The following is a 21,056-nucleotide window of genomic DNA, read 5'->3' as shown; positions in this document are numbered from 1 at the left end:
TTGGTATGGAAAAGGTTGAGATCCACCACAGCAAACTAATCCATTTTGGACATTGTGTTCTACAGTTTGGTCTTTGCCTTCATAAATCACTGCCGCTCTAGGTAGAAAATGAATATGGGGAAGTATTTGTCACATTGTATTAGAAGAAGAGGCTGGTTTAAAGTTATTCAGGGGCTGCTAGATGCTGTCTTGGAGTATGTATATTCAGCTGAAGATTCCACAGGCTACTCAAGTATGGTAGTTTTATCCTGCATATGTCTACACTGATAATTATTAACAACAGACTGTAGGCAGTATTTTGTAAGATATGGAGCCATAATAGCAGAAACAAACTATTTCTGACATTTTATTTCCTCTGATGGCTTGAGACTACCATTGGTGAAAGTTAGAAATGGGTCTAAATCAAAATCCCTCAGCCTTTGGAGGTGCTCAGAAGCCAAAGCTATAATCTGACCTGAATTTCGCAGCTAGCAATTATTTCTATCATGATCTGAGGTAGGCTGGTGGATCCAAACATTCCTGATATTTGGGCAAGAGCTCAGATCCCTATTTTGTGGATTGGGACCATTTCTAGCAAAAAAACAATGCATTGCTGGGTAGAATGCAGCCTGCATAGTTACAGAATGCGTCCACTGTTTTCTTTAATATGGAATTGCAGCCTGTGAAGACTACTAGTCCCAGAAGGTGATACTCCATCTTTGTCCTGTGAGATCTATAGTCACTCTGTGTGCTGCATCTCTGTGAGCAGCTGGAATCTAACCCATGTTAGGCATAGCTGTCAGGTTCCTGGCAAGTTGCCAATATATACCTCTACCCCGATATAACACGAATTCGGATATAACGCGGTAAAGCAGTGCTCTGGGGAGGGGGGGTCCACACTCCGGTGGATCAAAGCAAGTTCGATATAACGCGGTTTCACCTATGAAGCGGTAAGATTTTTTGGCTCCTGAGGACAGCGTTATATCGAGGTAGAGGTGTAGTCTCCAGGTGGACAACGTTTGGACACCTCTGATCAGAGCTAATCCAGGCATTCATCCAGCACTTTCTCATAGCATCTTAGAAATGAAGGACTGGAAGGGCCCTTGAGAGGTCATCAAGTCCAGCCCCCTGTGCTAAGGCAGGACCAAGTAAAACTCTTAGACCATCCCTGACAGGTGTTTGTCCAACCTGTTCTTAAAAACCTCCAATGACGGGGATTCCACAATCTCCCTTGGAATCCTGTTCCTGAACTTTACTCTTATAGTTAGAAAGTTTTCCTAATATCTTACTTAAATCTCCCTTGCTGCAGATTAAGCGCATTACTTCTTGTTCTACCTTCAGAGGATGTGGAGAACAATTGACCACCGTCCTCTTTATAACAGCCCTTAACATATTTGAACACTGTTATAAGGTCCCCATTCAGTCTTCTTTTCTCAAGACTAAACATACCCAGTTTTTTAATCTTTCCTCGCAGGTCAGGTTTTATAAACCTGTTATCAATGGCATGTTGTTGCATTTTTAGTCAGACATGCAATTCTATACTTGCATGCAAAATGGCATCCTCCATGTGGTGTGACCTCGCATGTATGATATGTGTGAGGTCATGCCGTGTGAAGGATACAAAATGGCATCCTCCATGTGCGTTCAGGGGCCGGATGGAATCATCCACTGGGCACAGCCAGTCCTGGGGCGTGCAATTCATGCTTTGCATACAGAGACAGCACTCCATTACCTTTTATCATTTTTGTCTCTCTCATCTGGACTCTCTCCAATTTGTCCACATCTTTCCTAAAGTGTGATGCCCAGACTTGGACACCATACTCCAGCTGAGGCCTCAATAGTGCGAAGTAGAGCGGGACACTTACCTCCCATGTCTTACATGTGATACTCCTGTTAATATACCCCAACATGATATTAGCTTTTTTTGCAATTGCATCCCATTGTTGACTCTTATTCAATTTGTAATCCACTATAGCCCACAGATCCTTTTCAGCAGTGCAACTATCTAGCCAGATATTCCCCGTTTTGTAGTTGTACATTTGATTTTTCCTTCCTAAGGGTAGTATTTGCAACTTTGTCTTTATTGGTTTCTTCTTATTGATTTCAAACCAATTCTCTAATTTGTCAAGGCTGTCTTGAGTTCTAATCCTGTCTTCCAAAGTTCTTGCAACCCTTCTAATCTTGGTGTCCCCTGAAAATTTTATCAGCATACTCTCCAATCCTTTATCCAAGTCATTAATGAAAATATTGAATAGTCCTGGAGCCAGGACTGACCCCTGCAGAGCCCACTAGATACAGATAACAAACCATCCCAGTTTGACCATTGACTACTTTTTTAGAATGGTCTTTCAACCAGTTGTGCACCCACTTTATAGTAATTTAATTTAGACCACATCTTTCTAGTTTGCTTATGACAACGTTTTTTATACAGTCCAACTGACCTTACTAAAATCAAGATATATCACATATACTGCTTTCTCTTACCCACTAGGTCAATGACCATGTCAAAGAAGGAAATTACTTTGGCTTGGTATGGTTTGTTCTTGACAAATCCATTCTGTCTATTCCTTATAACCCTATTATCTTCTAGGTGCTTACAAATTGATTGTTTAATAATTTGTTGGGTATCTTTCCAGGTATTGAGGTTAGGCTGGGTCTCTTTGTTCCCCTTTTTTAAAGATAGGTACTATGGTTGCCCTTCTCCTGTCCTCTGGGAACTCACCATTCCTCCATGAGTCCTCTAAGATAATTGCTAACCATTCTAAGATTCCTGCAGCTAGGTCTTTAAGTAGCCTAGAATTAATTTCACCAGGCCCTGCCTCAGAACAAATGTATATATTCTTGATGTATAATGCAACACTGCCTCCCTTTTTTCCCTGCCTGCCCTTCATGAATAAGATGTACCCCTCTACTCCAATACTCCAGTTATGAGATTTATCCCACCAAGAGACTGTGATGCCAGTTAAGCCATGATTTAGCTTATGTATTAATACCTCCAGTTCTTCCTCTTTCTTCCCCATACTCATGCATTTGTGTACAGACATCTAGAATATTGAGCAGATTCCCCCACTGATTTTCCTCTTGTTGCTTCTAAGACCCTACTGTAATTTTCCATGTCCCACCCCTCCTCCACCCCCCAACATCTAGCCCTCTGTTATGGTCACATTTTTTAATGCTTACCTGTGGGCTTTCATCACCTGCCCACTTTGAACCTAGTTTAAAGCCCTCTTCACTAGGTTGGAAAATTGGTGCATGAAGATGCTCTTCCTCTTCTTGGCCAAGTAGACCCCATCTATTCCCACTAGCCCCCTTCCTGGAACAGCATGCCATCAGATGCAGGTGCCAGACAGGCAATACATCTCCTGGGACATCCTGTCAGGTACCTCCGTCCCCCTCAGCAGGGAATCCCTGACCACCAGCATCCTACACTGCCTCTTGGATGTGGCAGCTATAAGTCTTCCAGGAGACTTCCTGGAGACAGGTGACTCCTCCTCCACAGCCATTGGGATCTGCTTCTTACCTCCTGTTGCCAGTACAGTATACCAGTTCTTCATCTCAATGGATGGGGGACCTGGATGGTGTGTGGAGCACTGTCTACTGCCCAAGGTGGCCAGCAGGTTAGATTTTGTCTCATTACTCCCTCTAGACCCCACCCAGGTGTCTTCGTTTATGTTTAAATGGAACGTCCGTGGCCAAGGTTTAAAACAACATGGTTTCCTTGGAAGAAAAAAAGCTTCGTTTTCTATTTCTCAACAAATGATTTGTTCTCAGAAACATCAAGGCTAAGTTTGACACTTAAATCTTTAATGTAGTCACAGGCCAGCTAGAAAGGGGTGGGGATTTAGAATTAGTAAAATTCACTGTTTGTGGTGGTTCAATCCATGCTCTTTCCTTTTTGGGGGACAGAAGGGCTAATAATGATGGTGGTGTCAACCACCACCATTGACATCTGTTTCTTGGGTACCCCGGAGTACTAACCTAAGACCACAAGTATTACAGTTTGAGGTTCTAACTACATTTAAATAATGGTCCCAATGATGGAAGGCCGGTGCTTCCTCAAACGCACACTTGACAGCCATTGCATACATTTTTTAAAAATTTCTTCAAATGGAAACTTTTCAGAATAGCTCAGGCTTTCCAAGGCAGCAGCAGCAGCTATCTTTTGAGATGGCAGCAATAGCAGATATAAGTGCTTCAGGATGCTTTCAGAGCCCAAACCCATTGGCAGCAATGCTTTCTGAGGTGGCCTCTTTTTCTAATCCCACTAGCCAAGACCACTAACCTCAGAAACAGGATAGACCCTCAAACTGTAGCACCTATTCTCAGCAGCAGCAGCAGGGCCCTGATTTCCGTAGTAACATAGATTATATGAAACCACACCCAGAGACCAAGAGAGAGAGAGAGGGTCTGTAGAGATTTAAAGAATTGTCTCAAGCTTGACTACAGAAGCAGCACTGGATCTTTTTCAAGGTGACTCAGGGGCCCCAGCAGCAACATAAGAGACAGGCAAGGAGGACACATCATATTGCATGAAAGGAGGCAAATAAGTGGCCTGTGAGCCTCTCTCTAGAGGCCTGGTCCCCACTAAGCCCCCACTTCGGACTAAGGTACGCAAATTCAGCTACGTTAATAATGTAGCTGAATTCGAAGTACCTTAGTCCAAACTTACCGCGGGTCCATACGCGGCAGGGAGGCTCCCCCGTCGCTGCCGCGTACTCCTCTCGGCGAGCTGGAGTACCGGCGTCGACGGCAAGCACTTCCAGGATCGATCCGGGATCGATTTATCGCGTCTTAACCAGACGCGATAAATCGATCCCAGAACATCGATTGCCTGCCGCCAGACCCTCCGGTAAGTGAAGACGTACCCTCTGTTTTCCTTACACACATGCACATACGTGCTGACAAAGTGGAAACCCAGTCAATTGTCTTTCCTGGCTGTTTTGGCAATAAGTGCAGAAGAAAGCTCAAGTTGCTCACTCCAAGGAAGCTATTGTGTTACTATGTACGTTTTGCATGAATTAAGTGTGGGATTGCCCGCTTAATCTCTGTTGGGTTAACGTATAGTATCAATGTCAGCATAATGTTCAGTCAATTAAGGACTAGACTATGATTCTTCTCCGTCTGTTTAAATTGTATCATGCAGTGTGTACTTGTGGAGAAAATACCACTAGACTTCATGGCATTCCTAGCCATCTGCTTTTGTAAATATCACAGTTGTGTGTACAACTACAGCAGGGGTGGCCAACCTGTGGCTCCGGAGGCACATGGGGCTCTTCAGAAGTTAATATGCGGCTCCTTGTATAGGCACCGACTCCGGGGCTGAAGCTACAGCCACCAACTTTCTAATATGCTGGGGGGTGCTCACTGCTCAACCCTTGGCTCTGCCACAGGCCCTGCCCCCACTCCACCCCTTCCTGCCCCCTACCCTCAGCCTGCCATGCCCTCACTCCTCCCACCTTCCCCCCAGAGCCTCCTGCACGCCACAAGACAGCTGATCGAGAGGTGTGGGGAGGGAGAGGGAGGCGATGATCGGCAGGGCTGCCAGTGGGCGGGAGGCGCTAGGAGCAGGGGGAGCTGATGGGGGGCTCCTGACGTATTACTGTGGCTCTTTGGCAATGTACATTTGAAAATTCTGGCTCCTTCTCAGGCACAGGTTGGCCACCCCTGAACTACAGTAATAGCACATGCAAACTAGGTACACAACAGCACCTGCCTTTTTGAAAATCTAGCTTTAAATATTTCATGACACTTTCTGTGATAGTGGGAGTGTTAGCATGTTATTCAAGTCATATTCCAGTGAGGGTAATTCTCTTTGCCTACCTGAAACTACAAGAGGAATGTTATTGCATTTATTATCGTCTTCATTTCATGTCAGGAAGTATTGAGCGCTACACCCCTCCAACGTTCCATCCCATTAGTAGCTTCACTCCAATGGTGGATGAAGATGCTATATATAAATGTAATATATTCAATATCAGCTTTCAAACTGTTATTATTTGTATCTGGTGGAGGCAGCAATATATGAGATGCTTTCCAAACACAGACGAAGGCACATTATCTCCCCCAAAGAGCAAAAATGATAAAACAAGAGAACTTGGCCCAAAGATATTGTCACCCATCTTGTCTTTCAGAACTAAGAGACATGAAAATGAGAGGAAGGGAGAGCAACAAACAAGTAAAGTGCCAGCAAGTGTTGGCTACATTATGATAATAGTGAGCAGAAGGATGGTCCAGTGGTTAAGGCACTAACCTAGGACTTGGGAGACCAATTCACACGGATTTCTTGTGTAACTGTCTGTAAGTCAGTTACGCCCAGATCTTTAAAGACAGTGGGATACAGGCTCTCAAGTGCCTAAATCCCTTTTGAAAAATGAGGGTTAGGTGCATAAATCAGTGAGACTGCAACTCTGAGCGCAGCAACACCTAAATATCTTTAAAAACTTGTGCCTAAGTGACATGCTGAAGGGTACAAAGGCCTCTTTGTGCCTCCTCCTTCATCTGTATAGTGGGAATAACAGCACTTTCCCCTACCTCACTGGACACATTAAAGGACTGTGAGTTGCTCAAACACTATAGTAATGAGAGTCCTGTAGATACCTAGATAATACAACATATGCTTAAGAAATAAAACACATAGTACAGGTATACAGAACCCCCAATGACAGCCAGGTCCCAGGCGTCACGACAGAGGTGAGTTTTGACGCAGGAGGGGGAGCTTTGTGGACTAGCTCCGGAAGGATGTCCTGTGAATTGAGGCAAATATGGAGCTGACTGGTGGAGAAGCTGATTAAGGGGGTCTGGAGGCTGGTTGCATTGGTAGTGCAGTCAGTGGGAAGTGCATAAAGGGAGCTGGATGGTTGGCTTTGTAAGATTTTTTTCCCCCATGAGCAAGGGATGAGCAGAATAGAGGCCTTCTGAAGATGGACACAAAATTTCTCTTTCCTAAAGGCATCCTAGTCCAGAGAGGCCAGTCCTTGTTTGCTGGATACGTCCAATCCAAAACCTGTCCACTGTCGTACACTGGGTTTAGTGAAAATCCACAGATGATTGAAGGAGTAAGAACTGCATGAAGCAGTGGCTGGGGGCAGAGCAAAGGATGGCTGGGATGCAACAGACCCTCCAGAGCACATAAAACAAGTGCAACCACATGAACAATCCCAGGAGTGGGGAGGGAGGATCCAAGAGGAAGAATTTTATTCAGCATAGAAAAAAACGATAGCCAGGGGAAAGTGGCTGGCTGAACAAGGCTGTCCTAGGCAGTTTGCTGCTTTCAGCAAATATCTGGCCATACCCCTACAGTCTGTACTATCCACCCCTTTAAAAATAACCACCTACTGTTTGCCATTTAAGCTCTGTATTAAGTATAAAGCCCTTTAAAAACATTATTTTGTATCCCTTGTGTTTGTTCTTTTCACTTTCACTTTTCATTTCCTCCTCTCTATTTTCCCCCTTCTGCTACGTCTCTCCTTATCTCTTCCACCATATTTGTAAAGTCTAGTTTGCTGTACTGTGCAAATACTCGGTCCCTTTCCTTCCTTCTCTTCTTTTCCGGTGTGTCTCCCCCCCCGGCCTTCTCCATTTCCCTCCTCTGTTCCTCCTTTCTTCCGTCTGTGGATTCCCCATCCCCAGTCTCTCTGGACGGATTCATCTCCTTCCAGCCTCTCTCACATGCTCTCCTACAGCCCTTCCCCAAACCACTTTTACCCATGCACACGCCCGCTTGCTTCACCCCCCCCCCGCCAAATCATCTCTCCCTCCTACACCCCCTCCCCACCCAGTCACATGCAAAATTCCTTATCAAAGGCTCCCACCCTGAACTAAAAACCCACCATCGCAGCTAAAGGCTCTCTCCGCAACACATGCATCCTCCCCCACCCCCGCTCGCATGCACATACATATAGGCTCCTCTCTGCACTCCCCAAAATATGTAGTCCCCACTGCTTTCAGATGCGGCCTCCCCTCTCTCCAGCTCCCCGGTGCCCAGGGTTCTCTCATCTCTTGCTCCTGACCGAGTTCCCTCTCTGTGCCCCCTCATCCTCCCCATCCCCCGGGTTGATCGTCCTGCGAATTACCGGGCAGTTCCCCCCGTCCCCCTTCTGCTCGTTGCAGGAGGGGGCTCCTCCCTCAGGCAGGACCCGCCTCCTAGCTGCAGGTGGCTGCTGAGAACAGGAAGTTGCCACTGTTCATCTAGTTAATTTCACACTCTTGTCACTGAGCTGCTGTGTGACGGGGCTAGGAGCGGGGAATCTCAGCCTGGGATCACTCACCCATCACACAGACAGCTGGGGACGCCTCACCTCACCATCCCATTCCGGATTATTTATACAGACCAGAGCGGACCTTGCTTTAAAAGTGCAGCTGGCTGAGCTGAGAGGTGATAACAGGAGCTCGGGAGATTTTTTTCTTTTTCTTTTTAAACTCCCGGTTCCTCTTATACTTCGAAGGATCTTGTCTTTTGGTGGGCGTGAAATTGACAGCTTTTCAGCCAGGGAGGTGTCCATTTTTGCTCCCATCTCCTCCCCCTCTTAATAAAGCAGGACTTGGCCAGGCGACACAGATGAGTTCCACCCATAAGGATCCGGAGTTTGACTCACAGCACGGGGACCATGACCCAAATCAAAACGTCAGCCCTCAAGAGGAATTCGACTTCTCGATATTATTCGATTATGATTATGATTACTTGAAGTGTACAGAAGGTTTGTGGCGACTATCCATAAAAAAAAACAAAACAACCCAGCTTAAAACCCCGTGCCCCTGGATATGTGAAATAATGGCTTCAAAGTACCGAGAGTGTCTGGAATATGTAGGGCTTTGTGCCAGGATGAGTTGCTGCCTGGTCCTTCTAGAACTTGGGCAGAAGTAACAGTATTTCTGGGGAGGGGTTGGCTGCGCTCTCGGGAGAGATCAAGTTGTTTTCTCCAGTTAACCCTAAGAGGGCGGTAGGGAAATGCTACAGTGTCTGGTGAGGTTACAATATCCCTTGTGGACAATCTATTTTGAGCTTCTTTGTATTAGCAAAAGGAAAGGAAGAGAAAGAAAACTTCACCTGCTATTCCTCGTGCAGTAGCAAGAGTATATCCCTTAGAACGATTTGCTTTGGTTGTAATGGGATGAATGACCAGAGAGCAGGCAGATGAATTTAATCACAATAGTAAAACACAACCAGTGAACACATGTAATATACTGCCTTGTGTTTGCCTCTTGCTCAAAGTTGCATAACGTTTACATTTTGGTTTAAAAAAACTGGGTAATGCAGAAGAGAGAGAAACATGATTTAAACTATGTCAGATCATTTGAATTTGTTGTTTTTAAACCGTCACACTTCCTCACTGTGGCTCCCATCCTGCAAAGACTTACCCACCTGCTGAACTTTACTTGCATGAGTTGTTCACAGTTGTAATGTTAAACGTGTGCATAAATCTTTGCGGGAGTGAGCCTAATTTAATACTTTACTGGAGTGACTAATAGTGAGCGAAATGATTATTTTACAACTTAGTTTTAGGTGAAATGTGCGGTTGCTTTAAAATTATTCTAGCGTTCAGATTCTTTATAAAACGGTAGCAACCAATCGCTAAGGCAAGGTACATTGGCTACATCTAGTGACTTGAATGACTGGAGGCACTCTCCTGCCCTTTCTAAAATACTTTGCACATCAGTGTCAATAGTGCACATTTGTGCAATGGAATTGACAGTAGTTGAGGATGCCTTACTTTACTCCCTGTGACTAGCATCATCTTGGCAGAGGATATTTTGAAAGTTGAATTTAAAATGGGAGTCCTGTGTGCTACCTGACATAATAAATGATTGGGTTAAAGGACTATATGGATTTAAAATTTTGAGGAGAAAAAAATTGGATGGGTCTGAACCAAAACCCAAGATCATTCCTGAATTTTGAGGAATTTTCTAGTTCCAAACTTTACAATTTGAGTCCTTCCAGAAAAACGGGGGGGGGGGGGGGATTTTTTATCCTGCTAAGCCCACATAAGACTGAATTACTGTAAAGGTTGATATGTGAATATATGCCTTCCCATTCCCCGCCACCCAAAGTTACATGTTAAGCCAGTGGTTCTCAACACATACCCCTGGGGGTGCACAAAGGTCTTCCAGGTGGTACATCAATTCATCTAGATATTTGCCTAGTTTTACAACAGGCTACATAAAAAGCACTAGCAAAGTCAGTACAAAGTAAAATTTCATACAAACAATGACTTGTTTATACTGCTCTATGTACTTACATTTCAGTGTATAGTATAATATTTATATTTCCATTGATTTGTTTTATAATGATATGGTAGCAATGAGAAAGTCAGCAACTTTTCAGTCATAGTGAGCTGTGACACTTTTGTATTTTTATGTCTGATTTTGTAAGCAAGTAGTTTTTAAGTGAGGGGAAACTTGGGGGTATGCAGGACAAATCAGACTCCTGAAAGGTGTACAGTAGTTTGGAAAGGTTGCGAGCCACTGTGTTAAGTTGTCCAGGCCTAACAAAATTAACCATGCTTGATTTCTTACTATTTGTTAGCTAAGTGATATAAAATACACAGCGTTCCTGTCCCCTAAAATTTCCAGTCTAAACTATATAGCAACAGTTGATAGGACACAGAGAAGGGAATAACTAGGATTTAGTTTTTGAGACGGAATCACTTTTTGTGGACACTGCAAAAGAAGTCAGTTTTCTAGGAAGGATTTGAATGAAGAGAAGGTAATGGCTTGCCACACTGGAGTTGGAAGATTGTTCAGTACATAGGGGGCAGTGTGGCAGAAGGAGATAAAGTAGGTATCATGTATGGCACCATTAGCACAGTAGATTATTTTTATTGCTACATTCCTAGGCACAAGCAATGTAATAGAAGCAGGATGGTTAATATAATCTAAAGTTTATCGTAAATCCACATTATCTCTTAGGTTTAATACAATTTCAAAGTTGCTAAAGTAAACCAGTGACTGTTAAGGGCAATTATTTTAATGAAAAACATATTTCAGTGAAGTCTTCAGATTCGTTTTTCATTCATCTCGTTAGTGTAGAGGCTAGTGCTAGTCTATAGTAGGAAACTCCACAGGATATCGTAGTGTGTAGGAGGGTGCAGAAAGGTTCAGCTTCTCAACCACACGAATGGTGAGCAGTGTACACTTGTTGAGAGATGTAACTTCCTTCTAAAGCCTGCTTTCTCCATATTTGAATGGCTAGAAACCATAATTACTATTAATTTGGTTTGTTCCCAAGATGGAAATAATTAGCATAAGAAAGAGCACAACAAAATACTAGCATTGTAATCTGGACAACATTCCCTGACTTTGAAAAGACACTATTCAGAATCTGTAAGCAATTTGTGTACATCAGTAACCTTCAATGTACTAATGTTTACAACAGAAAACAGAAAATTTAAAAGTTAAAGAAAAAACTTTAATCCATATGTCAAGCTGGTTGTAGTTGATGATTGGTTTTGAGAGATTTTGGCCACATCTCAGCAGGAACAAGGTAAACAGGTCCTTTTCAGTTTTAGATTCAAAACACAACCAAAGCCATAGGAGTGTCTTTGGATTCTAGGTTTTGAATCCAGTTCATACATTCAGAGACATTTTGCTATGAGACTCTGGTTTTGCCTTATGGACTAGTTTGCTCAGCCCACCTCTCCTGGCCAACCCTATAACCATTTTTTGGCAAGAAAACACATATCAATTTCAGGCTTCAGGATTGGAGCCTGGGGGAAATTTGTTTTAGACAAATGGAAAAAAAAATACTGTAACTTGACAGTGTCCCTTTAAGCTTATGTCTTAAAACTAGTATCTATATTACAATCTGTTGCCATGGAAAAGACAGCAATATCCTTACTGAAAGCAGCTGGCCGTCTCCAGTGCTTATGTGTGCCTGAGACAACAGGAACATGGGCTGCTATAAAAACAACAGCGAGAAAAAAAGGGTAAATAAAAATCCAACAGTCAATATTATTAATATTGGATTTTCATCTCTAAGCCAAGCATTTACATAGGCAGGAGTGTAGTAAAAAGGTGCCACTTTCCACTTTGCCTTTCACTTTTAACTTTGATCTCAAGGTTTTCATTAGTTATCTTCTTCTGAGGGTATTAAAACTAGAAATGCCAGCTAGTAACAGACTGAACTGAGAGGTTTGCTTAGATAAACAGACTTCTGGAATTCTGAAAAGAGGGTGTGTTGTACTGTAGGGATGAACAGTAAGTTTTCCCATGGTAACCAAAGGTGTGTGCAATATTTTTTTATTCTCTTGAAGATGCACCTGACCAGTGCTTTGAAAACTTCTTAGTGCTGCTGTCCTGATTTTATCTAATTTTAAAACCTGAGAGAGACATCCTTTCCTGTTGCTCAGAGAATGTCTTCTTGGAAACCCATCTGCTGAATTTCTTCCAGTTGAAGATCACCATTTTCCATTTTTGGCTGAGAGGCTACACATTCTCATAAGCCTCTGATGGTTGGGAGTCAGAAAAGAACTTTTTGTATGAGCAGGTTACACCAACCATTCTGTACGGTTTCATACATCTTAATAGATGTTTCAGAGTACTGGCCACTGTGGGATATAAAATGCTGGAATAGATAGACCACTGATCGGATCCAGGATGGCAATTCCTATGTTTCTGTGTTCTGGAATGAGATGTGTTCTCTGATTGCTATCACACAATCTGTTGGTGACTAGTTAAGATCCATTAATACTGAGGATTCAGAATGGGGCACCATTCTTTGTAGAGTCATTTGAGACCCATAAAAATGTCTCTATAAAATGATTGAGGACTAATTTTGCCCTAAGATACAAGCAAGTGCCACTAACAACAATGAAAGGTGGTGTGCGTATCTGAAGGCAGCAGTTGTCTCTGGGCACAACCTTTTGCTAGCATCTTTAACCCAATGTAGTTGTAATCTTTTACACAGATTTAAAAGGACACTGCCAATGTTGATAAGTCAGATTTGGGACCTGGCTTCTTTTGTTTTCAATCTCCATGTAATTTCCTCATCTCCCTCTCTCCGTCATCCCCCCGCCCCCTGCACTCCCCCTGCCACAAAACAAAGTCTTTTATACTGCTTTTATTAAAAGAAAAAATATCAGCACCCCAGTCCTGGTAAATAGCCCTACAATAAACAAACCAATATGCACAGCCCAGTGTTTATCAGCAGCCCTGCAATAAAGAATCCAATGTGCACATTAGAGAGAAGCATATTTCACTTATGAAACCAACTTTCACTCTACACTTCCAAGTAGTTAGTGAAATAACAGAAGAAAGGGCTTTTTCAAATACATGAAAAATATCTTTACTGTGCCCTTTCAATTAGGTAGTTTATGTAATTTAACATTCTATGGGCTGGATTCTCCTTTCACCCTGGTTCAAATAAGAAATAACTCCATTAAAATCAAGGGAGTTGCACTGTTGGAAAACTGGTGTGAGATCCAAATCAGGCCCATTACTTTGAATTCTCTTGATTCTTGCATCCTGGATGGTGCTATCTTTAGCTTTTCTTAGATGATTTTACACAAATCCAGCATGTGTTATGCTGTTGTGTTGATGATCTATTACTCTCTACATTCATACTAATTGGCCAGATCACATTTGGCAGTCTAAGCAGCTTTGAAGTTGCAAGTAATACAAAATAGGAGAAACTTTCATGCTGGGGAAATCTTGAATACGGTATATAGGTGCCGGAGACAGCTTTCCTTCCTTATGCACTTCAACTGCCCGTCAAAGTCAGGAGAGTTTTGGAATACAGAGTTTGGTCCTTAAACTTAAATCCACTTACCTTACTTCTGTGTGGCTTAACTTTTTGTGTTCTTAAAAATAAACTCGACGGACAATTCTTCTTCATGTAAGCTAGGGTGTGTGTGTAGGGGGCAAGAAGTCTCCAACCACCAGGGGGTTGTATGAGCTTTCTGATGCATTTGGAAGTATGTTGAATATATCTATATCTTATTCTTTTTATTATGGTAGCACTTAGGAACTCCAATCAGGACTACATTGTGACAGGCACTGTAGAGCCAAGCACCAGAGAAGACAGCCCTTACGCAGACAGCTTACAGTCGAGGTTTTAGGATGCCATACGTGGGTGAAACAGACAAAGCCTTAAAGCTGTGGGGTTTGGCTAGACAGACAGAAGTGTGGATGCCTATCTGAATCTAGGGAGGGCCCCACAAGGAGACTCAAAACTCTACCACCCAAAAAATCCCCCTAAACCTTTCCCAACAGGCTCATTGGACGTGTCATTATCTGCTTGCAAGGAAGGAGACTCTGACCCCCTTTGCTGCTTTCAGGAGGAAAGCAGTAGGGCCATTCCCCCTAACATCTTCAATGGGGGAGCAGGACTATGAGGCTTCTCCCCGCCTCTTTCTCTCATTTCAAGGTGCTCCTGTTTTTCTCCAACCTGAGCTCCTGCCATTTGTCCCCCCTGCTCCATTTCAGTTTATTTTTCTTGTCCACCCAGCACCATTGATGCATCTTTGTCCCCACAGCACAACTAATTACACCCCTCTCTCCACTGCACAAGCCCCTATAGTGAAGCTGTAAACAAGTGGATGGTCAGTCCCAGGGAGAATTTCTGCCCTCCGCCCCCTGGACTTGCTGACCCAGCTATGCATTTGCCATGGTTCTGTCATCACCTGGAGGGGAGGGGGCCAGGGTAGTGCAGCCACTGTCTGGGGCCATCTGGCTGAATCCTCCCCCAGGCACTCTCAGTGCTTTTGCTGGTGCCTGTGAATGCAAAGGGCAAGCAGCCAGGCAGAGCACTCAAGTGGCCTGCCCTGCATGTGGAGAAACATCCTTACTTCCCCTCTCAAAGGCAGGAGGCTGACATTGTTTACAAAAACAAACTCCTGTGGTGCTCAAGCGGGGGAGCTGGGATGTTGGCTGGGCTTATTCCTTCCTGGAACAGAGTCCAAAACCCAGCAACAGTGCTAGCCAGACAGGGACTATTGACAATTATGTGTCTGCTAATTAAGGGCCCCATCCTGCTTCCACTGAAGTTAAAGGCAAAACTCCTAAATGAAAGAGTGGTTTAAATTTAAAGCAGGAATTGCTGCTTCACACCAACCTTCTCCTCTTTCTTCCTGCAGCAAAGTCACAATGCTGTATTTGTAACATCACAATCATTTCTATGGCGACAGACTGTGATGTCACAAACACATGGGTTATAGCCATACCACCTCAGACAGTGATTTCATTGCATCTCCTAGGCTCAGCAGAGTTGGGATTTGGATGGGAGAACTCCAAGAAAAACCTAGGTACTGCAGGAAGTTATGTTGATTCAGTGAGTGGCAGCCTTCCCTCTGAGGCAGAATTGAGCCAATAAACCAGGGTGGTTCTAGGGAGTTCACTGTGCTGCTGGAGGTGATCTCTTTTGCATGAGAGGTAATATTGAAGTCTTAACCATTTTTTTTTTTTTTAGTCAGTGAAGATCTTCGGGCATTTTTTTTTCAAGGTGACGTTCAGAGATGTTCTGCTTAGTGCCTTGATCAGATTCCAGTGATGCTGCCTGCTATATCAATAACTTATGCAGGTTAAATTACAGATGGTTTTAATTTTCATTGTGTGTAGTGTTGCTGGCACAGACTGCCTGCCATGTTTTCGCGGTGGGTGCGCGATCTCGGTATATACAGTCTGTAAAGATCTTTGGAATGTCTGAGGATGAAAAGTGCTATATGAATCTAGGTTCATGTTGTTGCTTGTTGCTGTAAATAAGAGCAGGAATGTGAATTCCCCTGCTTGACCCTGTAGTAAAAGTGGCTGATAAGGGTGAAAGTGACTGTTGAAGTATTTTAATAATAAGCAAAGTTATCTTAGAATGATGCTCACCACAATAATTTTATTGTATTAATATTTCTTCAACGTTTATTCATGTGTGAATTAAAATTAGTCTTTATTAGATCTCTGCAGCTCAGTTTAAAAACATGTGAAGGGGTGAGGTCTGTTAGCAGAAGCATCTTTGAAAATTCCATATATAGGACAATTTCTTTACTGCCCTCATGACACACACACACACACACACTCTCTCTCTCTCTCTCTCTCTCTCTCTGCTGAAAAACTGCACCACTTAACAAATGTAGCTAAGGATCTGGGGCCAGGAATTGTAACGCTTCCACATTGTGCTATCTCATCATCTGTCTGTCTATGTGCCCATATCACATTGCTATGTATGGTAGGGGCAATAGTTGATCTGGGAACTGAAACATGCAATCATTTTACTGTTCCTTGGTGTGAAATTGGTCAGCCTAGAGAACCGTTCCATGATTACTGAGACAATGTAGAAGTTTAAGTTCCTATAGTGTTGAGATCAGGTCCTGCTCTAGTTGCAGGGCTGATTTTGCTCTCACTTACACCAATGTAAATCAGGAATAATTCCACTGAAATCAAAGAAAGGGACATTTTGTATGAATGAGAAGGGGCATGTTGCCTTGTACAGTAGTGGTGTGGGATGAGTTCCTCTTGTATGAAATGATGCGTAGGATCAGTCTCTGGGGTTAGGTGCCACAGAACGTGGGTGATCTGGATGACAGTCAGTTTTCATTGATACCAAAGATTTGAAATTTGAGATCAACAATGCCAAAATGTATCTGGCTCAAGATTTAGTTACTTCTAATTTGTGATCCCTATAAGCAGCCATTTACTGTGATGAAATAAGGCAACTGCTAACAGGAGCCTGAAGAAATCTGCAAGTGGGACACTGAGAGCCTTCTGTGGCTCTGTCAAATAAACATTTGGCAGGCATTTTTGAGGCATAAAAGATAAGGGGGAAAAAACCACACAGAATTTCGGTTTAAACGCAGCATCCCAGAGGCTGTGCAAAATGCGCAGAACAAAAAAGCAGAACTAGTCAAAATTAGCGGTTTTTGGTTATTTTGGGGTTTTTTTGAGTGGGGGTCATGTTTTGTAGCAAACTAGAAAGAGTCATTTTACCAGGAACTCAGAGCATTTTATAATTTTTTTTTCACTTGGAAAGTGATCTGGGAAAGCGGAGGAATAATGAATTTGCCTTTATAAGTAAAGATTTGAAACAGGGAAGCCAACTTTTGAATTCCTGCATGCTTTCAATGCAAAACTGGCATTGTATCGGGAAAAAAGAAATACTAAAGGATGTGAAAAATTCCCTTGAAATAAAATGTAACTGTGTGTGTAAGAGTGTGAGCAAACATTTCATGGAAAAACATACACTACTTTTATAAGATGCACAATTGGCACCTCCCGCATTCCATATGTAATACTGGTCTCTTGCGTGGAGTGCTGTTTGGGAATGACTAGGAGAATAAGGTGGAACAGTTAGTTAGATATTTTAATGATGGGCTGTTCGCCTGCAATACGTACAGCTGTATGTCCCAGGGTGAATTCAGAGAGCCAATTAATCCATAATTACAGTGTAATTCTGACTACTGACTGCCAAATTAATCAAATCCTTAAAAAATATTCCTCTTATCCGTGCCTCTTATCACTTAAAGACAAATGTGGAAATTATTTTTATATTTTCTATCATTTTGTTCAGTGAATAAATATCTTTCAGGTGTCACTTTGGTGAAACTATATCAGCACTGCAGCTAACATATGTGTGTTCATTAAGTCTGGGGGTCAGGTGTTGCTCTCATTGGGCATGACTCTGCTCTCACTAACAGATGCTATTCAGGAGTAATTTCACGGAAGCTGATGGCAGTGGACTGGTGAACCCCTGTGTGAAATCAGAATCAGGCCCATTGACACCAATGGGAGTTTTGCTATTGACTTCAAAGGCAGTAGAGCGGGGACTGTGGCTTGCAGCCCCTGAGCATCCCACTCAATCTAGATTCTTAGATAATTATAGGCTTTGGCCTGCAACCCTACTTGCATAAGCAAAGATTCTGGGATTGAGCCTTGACGTCTTCTGCCGAACCATGTACTCCTTATAAAGACCAAATGCTCTTTGACTTGAAATCAAGAAATAATTTGCCCGGATAAGAAATAGGTTGGCTTCCTTGTACATATTTAATTTTTAAATACCAACTGTACAGAATGTTTTCTGATTACTCGTGCTCACTTGTTTGAGACTTATTGCATGCTTTGTTGAGGAAATATGAAGCCAAATAAGCTGTCTCACAGAATTATTGAGCGACACAAGCTATGTGAGGCAATATCTTTTATTGGACCTTCCACTGGTAGAAGGGACAAGCTTTTGAGCTCCACAGAGCTCTTCTTTTGGCCTGGAAAAGGTAACCAGAGTGCAGGGGCGGCTCTAGCTTTTTTGCCGCCCCAAGCACGGTGGTCAGGCAGCCTTCGGCGGCATGCCTGCGGGAGGTCCCCGGTCCCACGGATTTGGCGTACCCACCACTGAATTGCTGCCAAAGCCACGGGACCGGCGGACCTCCCGCAGGCATGCTGCCGAAGGCTGCCTGACTGCTGCCCTCACAGGGACCGGCAGGGTGTCCCCCCGGCTTATCGCCCCAGGCACACGCTTGGAGCGCTGGTGCCTGGAGCCGCCGCTGCCAGAGTGTCACAGCTAAATACAAGGTTGGACAGATTGTTAAGCATATGGTTGCAATAAACCACTGAAAATGAAGTGGGCAATTAACACTTCTGCAGTCACAGGACAAAAGAGGCTTAGTAGGTTACAAATTGTTGTAATGAGCCATAAAGCCAGTGTCTCTGTTGAGACTATGATTTTTAGTGTCAGGTTAGATATGGATTGATAGCTCAGTCCTCGTTCTCAAAGGTACAGGTGTTGACACTGAAACATTCTGGTTACATTTTCCGGGCCTGAAGAAGAGCTCTGTGGAGCTCGAAAGCTTGTCTCTTCCACCAATAAGATATTAGCTCACCCACCTTGTCTCTCTCATGTCCTGGGACCTAGAAGGCTACAACCACACTGTGAAAACAGAATTAATTAGTAATTTATATATTTGTGTTGAACTTTGTTTTCATGAAGCATATTTGACCTAGACTTTGCTATATGAGAAAATGGAAAAACACTTTTTTGTCTTTTAGTTTTATTCAGTCCTTTTGGGATCTGGTTTTGTGACATGTTAAGTCTCAGTCCAGCTCCTGACAGATAAAAATATACAAAAATCACATCACCACAATTGGCATTAATTTGTACCCTGTTGGCAGTGTCAGCAGAGAGGCCAAAGATTAAACAGGCATGGAAACTGAACTACCGTCTCACCCCCACAGGTGACCCCACGTCAGGGTTCAGGTAGCAGTAGATTGGCAGGACAGTGTGGAGAAGTTTGCAGTGTCACTGTCCATCCTGTGCCTGTTCTGAGGATTTAAGCTTCCTGAGCTGTTAATCCAGTATCTTTCACATGCACTAACTGCAGTAAAAAATAGTAAAAAACAACAACCTACTATTCACCTAATATCAGATCACATCCATTTTATCAATATGCATTTTTTAATCCATGATTGCTCAGCTTCTGTAGTAATATCTATAGCTTAAAGAGACCCTTCTTTTTCCAGAAGAATCGACTCCTTCACATAAAACCAACAGCCCACCCACTGGAGTTACATACCCTCATGATGATGTCTTGGACTATGGCCTCAAGCCATACAGCCCCCTGGCTTTTCCTAGTCTTTCTGCAGATCACATGGGCAGATATGGACAGCCAGATAGCATAGGGTCAAAATGCAACTTGGACCCTGTAAAGTCTGGGGCCTCTGCTTTGAGCCCTAGGATTGAAATCACTCCATCCCATGAACTGACTAATCCAAGGGTTCCCTTGCACAGCAGAGACACAGATCTTTTGGTAGAACATCAGTCCAACTCAGCCACCGCTAGCCCAAGGTTTACACTGCCTGTCCCTGGCCATGAGGGCTACAGAGAACCGCTGTGTTTGAGCCCAGCTAGTAGTGGCTCATCTGCAAGTTTCATTTCAGAGACAAATTTCTCTCCTTACACATCACCATGTGTTTCACCAAATAATGGCCCTAGTGATGACCTTTGTCCACAGTTTCAAAACATCCATACTCATTATTCCCCTAGAACCTCGCCAATAATGTCACCACGAACAAGCATCACGGAGGATACCTGCTTGGGACCACATTCACCATCACCCCGTCCCAACTCAAGGTCTTCATCGCCAGGTGCAAAACGGAGGTACTCTTGCACTGAGCTCTACAACACTCAGCCGCCTTCCACTTCTCCACGACAGTCAAGGACCCCTTCTCCACAAGCCTCTCCTCACATCCCTTTGAGAGAAGACAGCTCTTTGCTCACTTACACCCAGTTGCCCAGCTCATCTAGTCTCATGGATGCTATGAACAACCTTAGCACGGATCCTCCCTGTGGTGTTCCCATGAAAATTTGGAAAACCAGCCCTGATCCCCCATCAGTGCCTTCCCACAAAAACAGCATTCCAGCATTCTTTCAGACCGTTGATTACCTTGGGCCTTGTGATCAGGAAGACAGGAGAAACTCAGCACCTGAATCCATTTTGTTAGTACCTCCGTCTTGGCCAAAGCAGCTGGTGCCTGCAATACCCATCTGCAGGTATGTTGTACTTTTCACATTTTTGTATTTTCACTTGCTAGGTTTATTCCTTGACTCTCATCAAATTCTTTACAGATACGCTGCATTGCTGTAAAGAGTCGTATAAACAGATCGACTTTACCAGTGGAAGCACTGTATGTAATTTATTCAGCGCCACTGGCACGCTTCAAAGACGAATACTGTTTCCCTCCCAAGAAGCTTAAAGTATAAGGCCCCCAATCCTGCAGTATGATTCACCAGTGTTGGTCCTTGTGTGAAGTTACTTTGCCTCAGATCATGCTTTAGGATTGGTGCCTCAATATGCGGTGATGTATTTGGAAATTATGGATTCAATCCTTTGTGGTACTGAATGCTCTCAAGTCTCACTGATGTGATTCCAGTGGGAACTGAAGCTACTCAGCAGCCCACAGACTTGGACCCTGTGTGATTTAACACATTGTCCTCTAGTAACCACAAATCTAATGCAAAAATATATAGGACATTAAATTCTATGGGTTGTCTGATCAGAGGAGTCTTTGCTGAAGTTTATCTCAATGAGGTAATAGTTGGTTAAGATCCATTGCCAGCACTGAACATATTTTCTCTTACTGTAATTTTATAATATTAGATTTTCCTGTAC

The 21,056-nt window shown here is 43.4% G+C and overlaps 1 protein-coding gene across 7 annotated transcripts in view; it reads left to right on the top strand.

The window, feature by feature from the left end:
• NFATC2 (nuclear factor of activated T cells 2) overlaps positions 1–21,056 on the top strand; it is a 134,942-nt gene that overhangs the window by 9,095 nt on the left and 104,791 nt on the right. For 2 of the 7 annotated variants that reach the window (XM_065566001.1, XM_065566003.1), the window contains exons 1-2: positions 6,023–8,675; positions 19,408–20,437. In XM_065566001.1, the coding sequence (XP_065422073.1) occupies positions 8,537–8,675; positions 19,408–20,437 (1,169 nt within the window). In that variant the 5' untranslated portion in view covers positions 6,023–8,536. Of the gene's footprint in view, positions 1–6,022; positions 8,676–19,407; positions 20,438–21,056 lie in introns of those variants that run through there. The other 5 variants (XM_065566007.1, XM_065566002.1, XM_065566006.1 and 2 more) reach the window with 5 other exon arrangements.

Source organism: Chrysemys picta, chromosome 13 (genome assembly GCF_011386835.1).
Source record: "Chrysemys picta bellii isolate R12L10 chromosome 13, ASM1138683v2, whole genome shotgun sequence".
Taxonomy (NCBI): domain Eukaryota; kingdom Metazoa; phylum Chordata; order Testudines; family Emydidae; genus Chrysemys; species Chrysemys picta.
The sequence above is the reverse complement of the archived record's forward strand: the minus strand, read 5'-3'. Positions and strand labels throughout refer to the sequence as shown.